Here is a 14,808-nt window from a genome sequence, read left to right as displayed (position 1 = left end):
TAACATGAAATTCAATACAAATTCTTAAATTTTATATTTAAATTCTATCTCCTCAATTGCTCTAATCTTTCTTAGGTCTCTTAAATTGTCATGTATCAAGAATGCAGATTCTTTAACTGACATTGAAAGAATTGTTAATCATGATGGGACACAATGGCAGCTCTTTTTGAAACAGAATAACTTGACCAAAAATTGTCATTGCATTTGCTTAGAAGGAGAGAATCTTGATTTATTTAATGAGTTTATTCAGGGCCTCTTTCACATCCTTATTCCTCAGACTATAGATCATGGGATTCAACATAGGGAACACCACAGTGTAAAATGTAGAAACTATTTTGTCCCTGTCCAAAGAATAGCTTGATCTGGGACGAGAGTAGATGTAGAGAATGGAGCCATAGTACAAGGTGACAGAGACCAGGTGGGAGGAACATGTGGAGAAGGCCTTGAGGCGGCCTTGGGTGGAGCGGATTTTCATGATGGTGGCAATGATGAACAGGTAGGAAGAGAGGATGAGCACTGTTGGAGTGATGACATTGGAAGCCAGGAGGAAGTATAGTATAGTCTGATAGCCATCTTTCCTGCCACAAGCCAACTTTACCAGGGGAAGCAAATCACAGAAAAAGTCATCAATGATATTGCCACTACAGAAGTTCAAGGCAAAAGTTCTTTTGGTGATGATGGAAGAGTTAATAAAGCCACCAAGGTATGAGGATGCTACCAAAAATGCACATAGCTTTAAAGACATAGCCTGAGAATAAAGCAGTGGTTTTGAGATGGCCATATAGCGGTCATAGGCCATGGCGGCCAACAGGTAACACTCACTATATGCCAACCCAGCAGAGAAGAAGAACTGACATACACAGCCAGCAAAGGAGATGCTTTTGTCTTCAGAGATACAGGTCACCAGAATCTTTGGGGTGTAGACAGAGGAATACCAAAGATCCAGAAAGGACAGATTCCCAATGAAGAAATACATGGGTGTGTGCAGCCGGGAGTCATTACAGATCAACACCATGAGGGTGGCATTTGCTACCAGGGTCAAAGAGTACACGCTAAGGAATACCACAAACAGGACCAGCTGCATCACCGGGTCTGTTGTGAAGCCCACCAGGATGAACTCAGTCACCGTATGGTTGCTTCTCTCCATGGCTCACCTAAGAGGAGAGAAAATGAGATTTCAGCTTGTATCATTATGCTGAATAAGTAGAAAATATGCTAAATAAAAACAGTTATATGAACTGGAATTTCCTTTTTTATTTTTTAACTCCTGACAATTTTTCTTCCTTGGATTCCAGACTGAAAATTCAAATCCCTACTTAACATCTCTTACAGGAGATCTACTGGGCATTTCAAGAAAAACTGAGTTCCAACCATTCTTCCTCAGCCTGCTTTTCCCTCAGTCTTCTTCACTGCAGTAAATGGAATTTTCCAATTTAGGGGAAATTGCTGACTCTTCTTGACTCCTCTCTGACTTTGACATTGTAACTGACTAATAATCAACAACATCTTGATTATACCTTCACAATATATCCAGAACCTGACCAGTGTTTCCCAGCTCCAGTGGTTCTGCCCTAGACTAAAACCACTGTGATATCCCATGGGTGCTATCACAGAGTTTCAAAGGCTCTCCCAGCTTCCTCCCTCATATCCCAAGCCCAGTTGGGTCTCTGAACAAGTTGGGCAGAGTGATCCTGCTAAAAGACCAGTTAGATCATGTTATTCTTTTGCTTCAAACACTCCAGTGACTTCTCAACTTATTCAGAGTAAAACCAAAGTTGTTACAAAGATGGACAAGCTTATTGCCTCTCTGCTTCTGATTCCTACTATTCATTCCAGCCATGCCACCCTCCTTTCAACTCTTAGAATAGACAGGGGATGCTCTGTGCCTTTGGAGTTGCTTCTCTCTAAGGCCAGGATGCTCTTCCTTGAGTATCTTTATAGCCAACTCTCTTATATTTTCAAGTCTCAATTGCCTTTTCAGGTGTTCCTGATCCCAATATTGGAATCTCTTTCCCTAGCATTTCTTATATCCCTTTTCTGCTTTATTATTCTCCTTAGCACTGCTCATTATCTAATATTATATACATCCCATTAATGTTACTGCTTTGTTTTTCTTTTCTTTTCTCTTCTCTTCTCTTTTCTTTTCACTAAATGTTCTTATAAAAATGAAAAGACAAAAACATGTCTCCAAAAGAGTCCTTTGATCTCTGGGACAACTAACAATAATTTAATTATAGTCTCAACCTGTCCCAGGAATGTGAGCTCTTAATAGTCAATGTATAATGTCCTGGTCAACACTAAGGAGGTCGTCTGTATGATAATAATCCTGTTTTCCCCAAAAAGATGTAATGAATTTTTTTTTTTTTTTGCTAATTTCCTTGCTTCACTCTTTTCCTAACCAAATGTTCCATTCCATACAGCTCCCAATCTCTCTACTTGCCAGATGGGCTGATGCTTGCTTCAAGAATCACCCTAGAAAGCCAATTAGATCTTCAACTTTACTGGATTAAATTTTGTTTCTCAACACTGTACCTTTTGCCATCTGCTTTTTTTGTTTTTTAAAGATTTTATTTATTTATTTGACACAGAGAATTAACAAGTGGGCAGAGAGGCAGGCAGAGAGAGAGAGAGAGGGAAGCAGGCTCCCTGCGGAGCAGAGAGCCCGATGCGGGACTCGATCTCAGGATCCTGAGATCATGACCTGAGCCGAAGGCAGCAGCTTAACCCACTGAGCCACCCAGGCGCCCCTCCCATTTGCTTTTGATGGAAAAAATAGACCAGTTCAATGTCTACTTTATCTTTCTGTGTAGGTTATTATGAGATTTTGTGGGCTATTTGTTTTAACGGAGTCAATTAACACAAAGTAACAAGAACTGTGCAACTGGGTGAAATCGTTGAAAACACAGATCCTGAGAACTACGAGTGCTTTCCTATAGGAAACACTGAAAACTCCTGGACTCAAACTTCAATTTATTTATTTATTTAAATATTTTTTATTTTTATTTTTTAATTAATTTTTTATTTTTTAAAAGATTTTGTTTATTTATTTGACAGACAGAGATCACAAGTAGGCAGAGAGGCAGGAAGACAGAGAGGGAGAAGCAGCTCTGCCGTTAGTATAATATTTTTGCTAAGGTACTCCTCACTCTTAAAATATTATTAGTTAATTTTTTAAAAGATTTTATTTATTTATTTGACACAGAGAGAGAGATCACAAGTAGGCAGAGAGGCAGGCAGACAGAGAGAGGGGGAAGCAGGCTCCCTGCCGAGCAGAGAGCCCCATGCGGGCCTGGATCCCAGGTCCCTGAGATCATGACTTGAGCTGAAGGCAGAGGCTTTAACCCACTGAGCCACCCAGCCACCCATCAATCTTTAATTTAATATCTTCTAACTTGATTATCCTCTGATTGTCATAATTATCCCAGAATTTGATTATTTATAAAAATAGTAGTGAACAATTTTGAATACTTTCCTCTGAGTTAAACATTGCTGTTAGTGTTGCACATGCATTATTTTATTCTTTGTCACAATATCCATCATAGGTATGTTGGAAGATTAATAGCAATAACTTTACAGATGACCAAATTCAGTGTTAATAAGTAGTTTAAGTATACAGTTAGTATGTGGTGTTGTCTAACTCCAGAGGCCTGGGTTTTAATGACGAAGTCCTGTCCTTTCATATTCAATACTCGCTTAACAGTTGCTTATAGGCTCCATACATGAATGTTTCCCTTTTTGGTTCTAACACCTTAACTCAAAACCAATAGGATAATACAGACAGACTCAGACACTGTCACAGGTAAGGACCTTGTACATGTGGAGTCAGATAAATGCTTCCAAGTACCAAAATCATCTGGCAGGGTCCTGTGTCTCTCAGGATAGCCAACCCCGATTATGAAGGCAGGAACTGTCTACTCACCTCTCCCAGGACTGAGACACGTGCCTGAAACTCACAGACTCAGCCAACAAAGACCACACTGAAAATCCAAATATCTTATACTTGCTCAGGATCCCCAGTGTATTTGATTCCTTAAGCACCCCAGAGGTTCATAGTTTTGCAAGTGCCTGAACAGCAATTAACTAAAAAGCACATTAACTTTATTTAGAAGGTTCTACTGGTTAAATGGAAAAAAAAAAAGAAGAAGAAGATGATTTTTAAAGTACTCATAATTATTGTGATATTTTGAGAAACTACTCTTTGCAAAACAGCTTCCTGGAAACTGTATTTGATTGTAAAAGTACTCTATGGAGTAGGTATTTTAATTTCAATCACAGACGAGAAAACAGATCCAAAGCATTTAATTAACTTTCCTTCCCAAGGCAAACTCAGAAGTAAATGCAGTCAGGATTTAAACTGAAGGCAGTCTTTCCCCTATACCATGCATACGTCAGATTATAAAATTCAGTCTTTCCCTTATACCATGCATACGTCAGAGAAACATAATCTTTGAGTATCTATTCAGCTGTGACCATAAATGTTTAGAAGAGGACTTCTGCTCCTGAGTGTCAATACAGTAGATTTTGCAACAAATTTATTTTGTCTCCTATTTCATCATCTTTTATTTTTAAAGATTTTATTTATTTACTTGAGAGAGAGACAGTGAGAGAGAGCATGAACGAGGAGAAGGTCAGAGAGAGAAGCAGACTCCCCATGGAGCTGGGAGTCCGATGCGGGACTCGATCCCGGGACTCCAGGATCATGACCTGAGCCGAAGGCAGTCGTCCAACCAACTGAGCCACCCAGGCGTCCCCTTATTTCATCATCTTATCACCCAATTTTTAAATGATAAGAAAGATGTCATCTTGGCTACTGTCTCTAAAAGTGACCTGTCTACCAACAGTGTAAGAGGTTTCGCCCTCCTCCTCATCCTCACCAACATTTCTTGTTACCTGCCTTGTTAATTTTTGCCATTCTAACTGCTGTACGATTGTATTTCATCATTGTTTTGATTTGTATTTCCCTGATAGCTAGTGATGTTGAACATTTTTTTCAAGCTTCCATTAGCCATTTTGTGTCTTCTTTGAAGAATTGTCTGTTCATGTCTTCTACCCATTTTAGTAACTGGATTATTTGTTTATTTTGGGTGTTGAGTTTGAGAAGTTCTTTATAGATCTTGGACACCAGCCATTTATCTGTAGTGTCATTTGCAAGTATCTTCTCCCATTCTGTGGGTTGCCTCTTTGTTTTGTAGACTGTTCCCTTTAATGTATAGAAACTTTTTACCTTTCAAAAGTTCATTTTTGCTTTTGTTTTCCTTGACTTAGGAGACTTGCCTTGAAAGAAGTTATTGAGACTGATGTCAAAGAGGTTACTGCTTATGTTCTCCTCTAGGGTTTTGATGAATTCCTGTCTCACATGGAGGTATTTCATCTATTTTGAGTTTATCCTTGTGTATGTTGTAGAAGCTGGTCCAGTTTCATTCTTCTGCATGTGGCTGTCAAGTTTTACCAGCACCATTTTAGGAAGAGACTGTCTTTTTTCCACTGGATATTTTTTCCCGATTTGTTAAAGATTAGTTGACCAGAGAGGTTTATAAGCAACTAATGAATCATTGAACACTACATCAAAAACTAAGGATGTACTATATGTTGGCTAACTGAACATAACTAAAAAAAATTTTAAAAAAGTGACCTGTGTAGTTTCTCCATTATTATCATAATAATATATACTGAATAATGAGTACTTATACTAGATATTTCTCAGGTACTTTGCTGAGTGCCTTAAAAGAATAATTTCATTTTAGCCTTCAAGACAATTTTGTAAAGTAAAAGTGATTATTACTCTCATTTTACAGATGAGCAATTTGAGATAGAGAAATAACTGTACATTTGTAAATTGTGAGAAGTCACTGAATTTGAGGTTTATAGAGCCAGGATTCAAAACCAGTTCTCCCATTGTGTATCATCTGTCCCCACACCTACACATCTCTTAGCGTTTACTATGTTCTTAAGGCTCTTCCAGGCACTATGGACAAGAGAGAGAACTAAGGCATGGGACCTGAATCCAAAAAAGGTATAGTTTATTGGGAGAAACCAAATATTTATAAACAAATGAGCACCACAGGTTGTAAAAGAATTATCTGCCATCCCTAATGGTGGGGGGAAGGCGAGTGGAGACCTTGCTAGGGGCAATGAGGGAAGGGTTGTGTGTGTGTTATGGGAGGTTTTACACAGAAGGGAGAAATAGATATCCCGCATGAAGAGGCACAGAGAGTTACCACATGTGAGGAAGTAATTTCTGGCAAAGAAAAATACAACAACAACAACAACAACAACAACAACAAAACTATAACCAACAAGGCATAGAGGCAAGAGAAGAAATGGGTGGTGGAAAATCCATCTGAAGTCTGTCAGATCTGTGTGGAATATAGTGTGTCTTCATTGGAATGATGGTACATGAGATCATGCAGGACATTTGAAGCCAGAGTTGGAATATTTTCAAAGTTAATGGCTTAACCTAGACCAATATTAAAGTGCTGGAAGGGTGCCTGGGTGGCATAGTTGGTTAAGTGCCTGACTCTTGGTTTGTTTAGTCATTATCTCAAGGTAACGAGATTGAGCCCAAAGTCAGCTCTGTGCTCCCTGTGGAGTCTGCTTAGATTCTCTTTTTCTCCCCTTGTCCCTCCCACTACTCTCGTGTGTGTGTGTGTGTGTGTGTGTAGAATTTATTTATTCTAAAATAAATAAATAATTTAATAAAATGGTTGAAATGTCAGGGACTATGGCAAAAATTCTGGAGGTGTTAGGGAGGTGATTAGCCCTGCCTTAATTATATGTGCCCTATGTCTAAATAATGAATACCTAGACACTTCACTCATCATGGAAACTCAGAAAAATGAGAGGGCAAGCCATCTAAAGATGGAAGTCATGAATGGGGCTTAAAAAACAAAACAGTGGGCATGATTACGTTTAAAGTTAGTGCCTCTGGTTCTATATTCTGTGTTCTTTCTACCATGACAAGTTTGTCCTAATCATTCTCCCTTCGTGACAAAACTCCTCCATCTCTTTAGGCATTTTTGCTGTTAGTCATATCTTGTAGAGAAGGGGCAAAAGACTCTTGACTTCCTGAACCTCATTCCCTGTCATACCTAGTCCACCCACCCGTAAAGATGGTTGATACCCAAGCAGAGGCATCATAGGTGAAAAAGGGAGAGAGCTTTACAGTGCAGTGGGATATTTTTCCTGCAGGGCACCTTTTGGCTAGGGATGCCTACATGTCTCCACATGAAATCTGCACACACACATACACACACTCACTTCATTTATAGCCCAAAGAGTGTTCACTTGTGAGGTATTAGCCCTTGTTACTCATTCTGCTTAGAATATTCTTTTATCTCCTCTAGTTGTTCAAAATATATCACCTTCTCAGAAAGGTCTTACCTGATCACCCTCTTCAAAATTGAACCCTATTCACTACCATAGCCCTTTCTATCCCCTACCTTGCTTTATTCTCCAGAGAACTTACAACCTGGGTTACCATATGATCTATTATTTTATTTTCTGTCTTCTCCCACTAGCATGTGAACACAAGAAGGGCATGTTCTATGACTTGTTTTGTTCACTGCTTGATGCCAGTGCTTGAAACAGTATCTGCCAGAGTAAGCATGAATAATAATTGTTGAATGGATGAATAGATGGACTGCCCTAATTCTCCAGAGGCTGGTCAATTAAATTCACATTCTGGTCTGCTGAATGATGGCACTGGCAAGACATCTTTGTTATTCCACATTACTTGCAGTAACAGAAATCTGAGTTTTCTGTGCTAGTCACAGGCATGCACAAGAAAAACTAAGGGCAAATCGTCAAAGAATACAGTGTGACCACTGAAATACACGCACTAATTGGATTTCAAAATAGAGTATATTTGTGAATTGTTCCATTTGAACAGCAAATTCTTTCATGTTGAAGAGCCATGAGGAGCAATATCTTTGAACTGGCAAGTGGCCAGGATTGGAGGGTAGTCAAAGCGTAGAAGCACTGGGCCTTCATGCTGAGGACAAGGATTCAAGTTTGACCTCAGTGCTTACAGCTGTTGGAAAACCTTTAACAAGTTACTGAGTTATGTTAAACCTTGTAAAACAAGAATAATAATTGTAACTACTAGATAGGGCTGTTGTAAAGATTGAAGGATATATTAAAAAAAGATTAGATAATATTATATTTTTAAACTAGTATTGGGAACTGGACACATGACAGATGGATATGATATCAGTGGCTCCCTAATTCCAAGAACACCAATTTCCCCTGCCAGAGAGCTTAAGCTGTAGCTTCTTGCGTCTTGTCCCTACCCTTTGAGATTAAAATGTAGATAGTTTCAAGCAAGGAACTCTTGTTAGAATGCCAGTATTACAACTTATTAGGACTGTTTTTAGAATGACAGCAGTCCTACTTTACAACAGTGTGGAGATTAAATTACAGGTATTTTGCAGAAGAGTATATTTTGAGAAGCAATATGGACTCTTCGGCATGAGATTCGGGGTCAGACAGACCTGAGATGAAGTCTGATCCCAGCTCTTTATAAACAAGGTCAACTTTGAACACTTAATTACTCTTCCTGAGAATCAACTTCCTCATGTGTGTCATCATGCACTTCTTGTCTGAAATAACACAGTTCTGTAAGATTGTGGGGATATTTACTAGACACAATGTATCTTTAAGGAGGTGTGGTGGGTATTTGACAACTATTACATGTTGAAAACTAAATATTTTCTTGGTTATTAATGTCATATGATCCTGAAGTCTACAATGTTTATATTACACAAAAGAGTGAAGACAATAAAACTGATGACAACATAGTCCCTTTTTCCTTTGTTTTTTTCCCTGCTAGTGAAGCATACTGTCTTTGGGCACTGGCCTCTCTTGATGACTCTGATTGTCTGTCTTCTGTTGACTTTATTTCTCTGTCTTATATACCACTGCTTTAAGAATACCTATGGATGTTCTTGGGTCATTGGTGTCTTTGGGAACCTGAGCTCTGCAGATCTTGAAAATACTCAAATCTACAACACAAACATGCACAACAAAACAGTGCACATATTTCCATTGTGTTTCCTTGCAGACTGAAACATGGATGCTAGGTCACAGGTTCAAGTGTTACTTTAAGAAAGGAATTCTCTGCTAACCAATGTTATCCAGAGCCTATGGCAACCTGCCAGTGATGATAAGTTGTTGTCTTAACATTCTTTTTAAACATGTCTTCTGAGACAAACCATAAGAGACTCTTTATCATCAGAAAAAAAATTGAGAGTAGCTGGAGGGGAGGTGGGTAGGTAGATGGGGTAACTCGGTGATGGGTGTTAAGGAGGGCAAGGGATGTAATGAGCCCTGGGTAGTAAATGCAACAGAGGAATCACGGAACTTTACCTCTGAAACTAAGAATACACTAGAAGTTATTTCATTGAATTTGAATAACAAAATGAAGCTTCTTAATAAAGACAAAAAAATAAATGTGTCTTCTGTCTTCCCAACTCCTGGGACAAACATACATTTAAAAGAAATTACACTTCTCATGATTTAATTTGAACCTGAGTCTAGAGAGCTCTCATAGTCTGCCTCAGAGCTCTTGAGGTCATCACAAAGACTTACTTTTTTTTTTTATAATTTTTTATTTTTTATAAGCATATATTTTTATCCCCAGGGGTACAGGTCTGTGAATCACCAGGTTTACACACTTCACAGCACTCACCAAAGCACATACCCTCCCCAATGTCCATAATCCCACCCCCTTCTCCCAAACCCCCTCCCCCCAGCAACCCTCAGTTTGTTTTGTGAGATTAAGAGACACTTATGGTTTGTCTCCCTCCCAATCCCATCTTGTTTCATTGATTCTTCTCCTACCCACTTAAGCCCCCATGTTGCATCACCACTTCCTCATATCAGGGAGATCATATGATAGTTGTCTTTCTCCACTTGACTTACTTCACTAAGCATGATATGCTCTAGTTCCATCCATGTTGTCGCAAATGGCAAGATTTCATTTCTTTTGATGGCTGCATAGTATTCCATTATGTATATATACCATGATCAAGACTTACTTTTTTGTGTGTCAGTTTTATAGTTTTATTTTCTGTTCCTTCCCTTACTGCAAATTGCCCTTACCACTAATAGGAGAAAAAGCTACATTGTGTTTTTTTTCCTCCCAGCTGTCTCAGAAACTGCTATAAGATATGGGTAGGACCTGAAAATGAGGCTTTGGGCCTCCAGCTGTATAACAGAATGTAGAAGGCTATTGAGTTTTCCTGGGATAAAACCAAATTTCTATGACACTGGTAACACCCAGACCCCACAACCTACCAATATTTATGGCAAGACCATATTCCAACATTCTAATATTCAAGTCAGCTAGTTCCAGAATCTTCTATAATAGTAGATCCTGTCAGCTAGTTTAAATTTTCAAGTCAGCTAGTTCTAGAATCCCAAGGATTTTGTAACAATCCCAAGTGTTTTATACCCATGGAATTCCTCATGGTTTTGTAGCTTGGGGGAATAGCAAACGAGGCAATTAAACAAAGGTATGCATTGGCAAAATCAGGTCAACCTTATTTAAGAAAGACTTGGAAAGGTTTTGTTTAGAGACTGTGATTCCCCAATGATAGGTGTATTTAACTGTAATTTCCCTTTGCATTCTATATTGAGTTTTGCTGAATTTATCTATTTCGATCATCTAATCTATTGTCTGTCTATCTATCATCTCTCCATCCACATAAAATACAATCGCCTACTGATAAGCACATAGATACTGTTTTTGTAAGCATCAAGAGTTAGGTTCCCCAGAAAATGAAAGACAGACCTAGCTTTCTTGATATGAGGAAAGTCGTTTTAGGTCCCTGGCTATCTTGTGAAAGAATTTAAGAACAGTCATTATCAGGCCAGGATATAATCTAATCATATCTGGGACCATAAATCAGTGGAAAAACTCCCAGTGCTGATTCAAGAGGGAAGATCGCCCTGTTGTATCGAGTTATCTTTGCAGGATCTCAAACCCTCTGAGCACTCAGAAGCTGGAGTTGCTAGGGACAGAGAATTGATGATGCTGATCTTTGCTGGCTCTTGTGACTTTGACCTGGACTTGTCACCTTAAGATTGTCAGCTGCCCCGGGGGTGCCTGGGAGGCTCAGTGGGTTAAGGCCTCTGCCTTCGGCTCGAGTCATGATCCCAGGGTCCTGGGATCGAGCCCCGCATTGGGCTGTCTGCTCCGCGGAGAGCCTGCTTCCTCCTCTCTCTCTCTCTGCCTGCCTCTCTGCCTGCTTGTGATATCTGTCTGTCAAATAAATAAATAAAATCTAAAAAAAAAAAAAAAAGATTGTCATCTGCCCCAATTCCATGTTAAATTCTCCACCGGGCAAACCCCTTCCTGAAGATACATGCACCCTTGGCTTAAATCTTCCCCATCTCTGTTGTTCAGGAAGACACTGCGTTGGGAAAATTCCTGGTATTTTTCTTTTACTTGTTAAGAATAAAACCTTTCCTTTTGCTACTCTTTGGTTTGGTTGTGTCCTTTGGCTTCACACCCACCAAGAGGCTGATCCAATTTTGGTTAACAATATCTCTGTAGGGTACAAAGATGTCTACCTTCTGCCATTCCATGTGGACTGCCATGCTTTGCCATTCTGCTTTCTGATCCAGGACACCATCTTGTATGAACTGTTTCAGTTAGTTTGGCCATTGGAGGAGGAACTAAAAGGAGAAAAAATATTATGATTTAGAATATGTGCTCCCAGACTCTGTTTCTTCACAGCCAACCAAGATCACATTAATCCCTAGACCAATGTCACAGCTTTTAACTCCCTTCTCTCATCACAAAATCTCTCTCCTTCTCTCTTATGGGTTCTGATAAGTGCTATTTCCCCTTTTCCCTTCAACCCACATGTACAGTGAGATCTTCTGTCAAAGGACCGGTCTGTCCTTTGTGGCTTTTCTGTACTCTCTTCACTCTTTATAATAATCCCTTTATTAATTACTCTTCATTGTGAGTGGACCATCTGTTTCTTGACAGGGCTCTGACTGATGGGATAATTAATATTAGGAGTAGCCTAGAATGTAACCCTGGGATTAGTTTGCTCACATATTTAAGGAATGTGAAGATATATGATGTGCTAGGGAAATGGAACACCAGTAAGCTGCGGGTGCAATGACATCATGAAAATTTCAATCGTCACAAGTATTGTCACAGCTTGAAGTGTATTTGAAGAGCAAAGAACTGAAAAGTTAACTGGTTATAGCATTCATCACGATCACAATAATATTGGTTGGAAAAATCATGGGTTCTTCTGAACTGAAAATGAGGTTTTTCATGAAGGGCACTTGGAAAACCTTGAATGTAGATTTGAAGTTTTCCATCTCAGTTAGTCCTTTAGGAAAGACAAGGTTGAGGTCCAAGCTGCGACTTGATTGTGAGGACTGCAGAGAAGCACTACTTCCTGAAATTGACCCTTGAACAACACATGGTTGAACTGCATGGGTCTACATACATTGGATGTTTTTCAATAGATACGGAATAATGCTATGAATGAAATGTATGTTCTCGCGACTTTCTCATAACCTTTTTTTCTCTAGCTTTATTGGAAAAACACAATATGGAATACATAGAACATCCAAAATATGTGTCAGTCTATTATTTCTGTTATCAGTAAGGCTCTGGTCAACCATAGGCCATTGATAGGTAAGTTTGGGTGAGTCAGAAATCAAATGCTGATTTTCGAATTGTGTGTGGCTCAGTTGTCCTAACCCCTACATTTTTTGAGGGTCAATTGTAAATGCTAAACATTGCCAGAGATTTTGTGATAATCTAAAATAATTGATGGAGGAAAGAACCGGGACCATAAGGCAGTGGGATAGCGATACTGGCAGACAAGGACAGAGCCGAAAATAGAAATCCTTGTGGGATGAGTCAGTCCCTAACTTCCATCACTTGAGGGAAATAGCTTTTTCCTTGACAAGTTTTCTAATGATCACACTTAAGAAGTTGACTTATGAGCTCATGCAATTCTCACCACCCAACCTCACTATACTATACCATAGAGAAAGTTAAATATCATCAGCGCAGATGAAGAAATCAAAGACTTTCTCCTACAGGAAATATATACTAAGAAATATATACAATTTTACCAATCTGTATTGGCATGAATCTGGGAAACATGTATGAGATTTGGTTCTAAAAATAATAAACCAAGTAGAATGAAATGCAGGGATTGATTGAGCCAAATTTACCATCATAGGCACAACTAGGAAAGATTCTGGAACTCACTGTGTTTCCTCAAGAACTCTAGGAATTTGTACTATAATTAAAGCCTCACTAGGATTGATTTTTTTGAACTGCTTACTCACCGAAGACAAAACATTCCCAATACAGTGATGATAAAATATGTGGTTAACATCAATACCATAGGATAAATTAATTTCTTCCTGAAGTCTGATTCAGTGTGCTACATTCCTCACATTACTTATATATTTATTTATAATCTTTCATGTTTTAATGAAGTTATTTAGATCTTTCCTCAACTTGAGGTAAGTTTACAAGATAAAAATGAGCAAAAAATATCTCTTAGGCTGAAAGTGGCTTCTTATTTGGAAAAAAAAAAGTTTTCCTTATGTAAATAAAACAGAAACAACATGTCTTATGGTCAGGTTTCCTTTCTTATTATTAAGCTTTCAATGTCAATATGACTTTTCAAGCAGAAAATTTTTTTTTCCCCCAAGGTGGTATCTCCTTCTAAAATTATTTTTTCAAGTCTCAGGCAACATTAAATAACCCATTTCATGTTATTATTGTGATATTAATTTAATACACGAGAATTATTCAGAAAGAATTTAATATTGTAATTTTGTTATTTTTATTGGTAAGTGTACTCAATCTTCATTTGTTAAATCAGAGCTTGAGTCTGCATGGTTAACTATTCATTTGAGCTCTGTTGTCTAATTCAGAATTTCAGAACTACCTTGTCTCAACTTGGTTATTCTGTGTGATATCTGTTACTGATTATTATTAAAAAGTATTAATCAGCACTGATTATTTCTTTCTAATCTTTTTACAGCTCTTAATTTAACTGGCACTAGTTGGAAAACACAGTTATTTATATTTATTATTTATTGCTTATTTTGGTAAAACATGGATGTATCAGTATTTATTTAAAATTTTCTGTATTTGTCTATATGACCTACTTATTTACTAATATTGCTACCTTTGAAAATCCAGTCAAAATGAAATAACCTATTATATTTCCCTTGCTTTCATTTTTATCACCACCTTCTTATATTCTCTACATACACTTCTCTTCTTTTGAGACTCTTGGACTCCTTAGCTTTCATTGGTTCACCATATTGCAATAAAAACCATACTGTTTTGGTTATTATCATGATTTTTCTTTGATACCCAGAGTGCCACAATACGAACATCACAGGACCCTTTAAGTTGTTACCTTTTGTTCCTCTTACGATTTGTAGAATCCCATGTTTTCTAGACATAACAGAGTATTTCAAGCATATGCTGTTTATTTTCTCACTGTAAAACAGTGACTGAATTATCCTCTAGAAACACTGATTCCTTGGGTGCCTCCATGGCTCAGTCAGTTAAGTGTCTGCCTTTGGCTCAGGTCGTGATCCCAGGATCCTGATAGAGAGCCTAGCATTGAGCTCCCTGCTCAGGAAGGAATCTACTTTCTCCCTCTCCCAACGTCCATGCACCCACTCTCTCCAGCTTGTGCTCTCTCTTTCTCCAATAAATAAATAAAATCTCAAAAAAAATTACTGATTCTTAGTTGGACAGTAGTATTATGGATATAAATTTAGGTATAAAGTGTAAAAAAATCA

The 14,808-nt window shown here is 38.3% G+C and overlaps 1 protein-coding gene across 1 annotated transcript; it reads right to left on the bottom strand.

Annotated features, from left to right (window-relative positions):
• Window positions 1-208: 208 nt before the first annotated feature.
• Window positions 209-3,967, bottom strand: LOC309872969 (olfactory receptor 9G1-like). The gene is made up of 2 exons (XM_082747935.1): window positions 3,920-3,967; window positions 209-1,154 (listed from the first exon to the last, which is right to left on the bottom strand). The coding sequence occupies exon 2, from the start codon at window positions 1,145-1,147 to the stop codon at window positions 230-232; it is 918 nt and encodes a 305-aa protein (XP_082604061.1). The 5' UTR covers window positions 1,148-1,154; window positions 3,920-3,967; the 3' UTR covers window positions 209-229.
• Between the last annotated feature and the right edge of the window lie 10,841 nt (window positions 3,968-14,808).

The sequence above is a fragment of the Mustela nivalis genome, assembly GCF_964662115.1.
Source record: "Mustela nivalis genome assembly, chromosome: 9".
Classification (NCBI taxonomy): Eukaryota; Metazoa; Chordata; class Mammalia; order Carnivora; family Mustelidae; genus Mustela; species Mustela nivalis.
The sequence above is the reverse complement of the archived record's forward strand: the minus strand, read 5'-3'. Positions and strand labels throughout refer to the sequence as shown.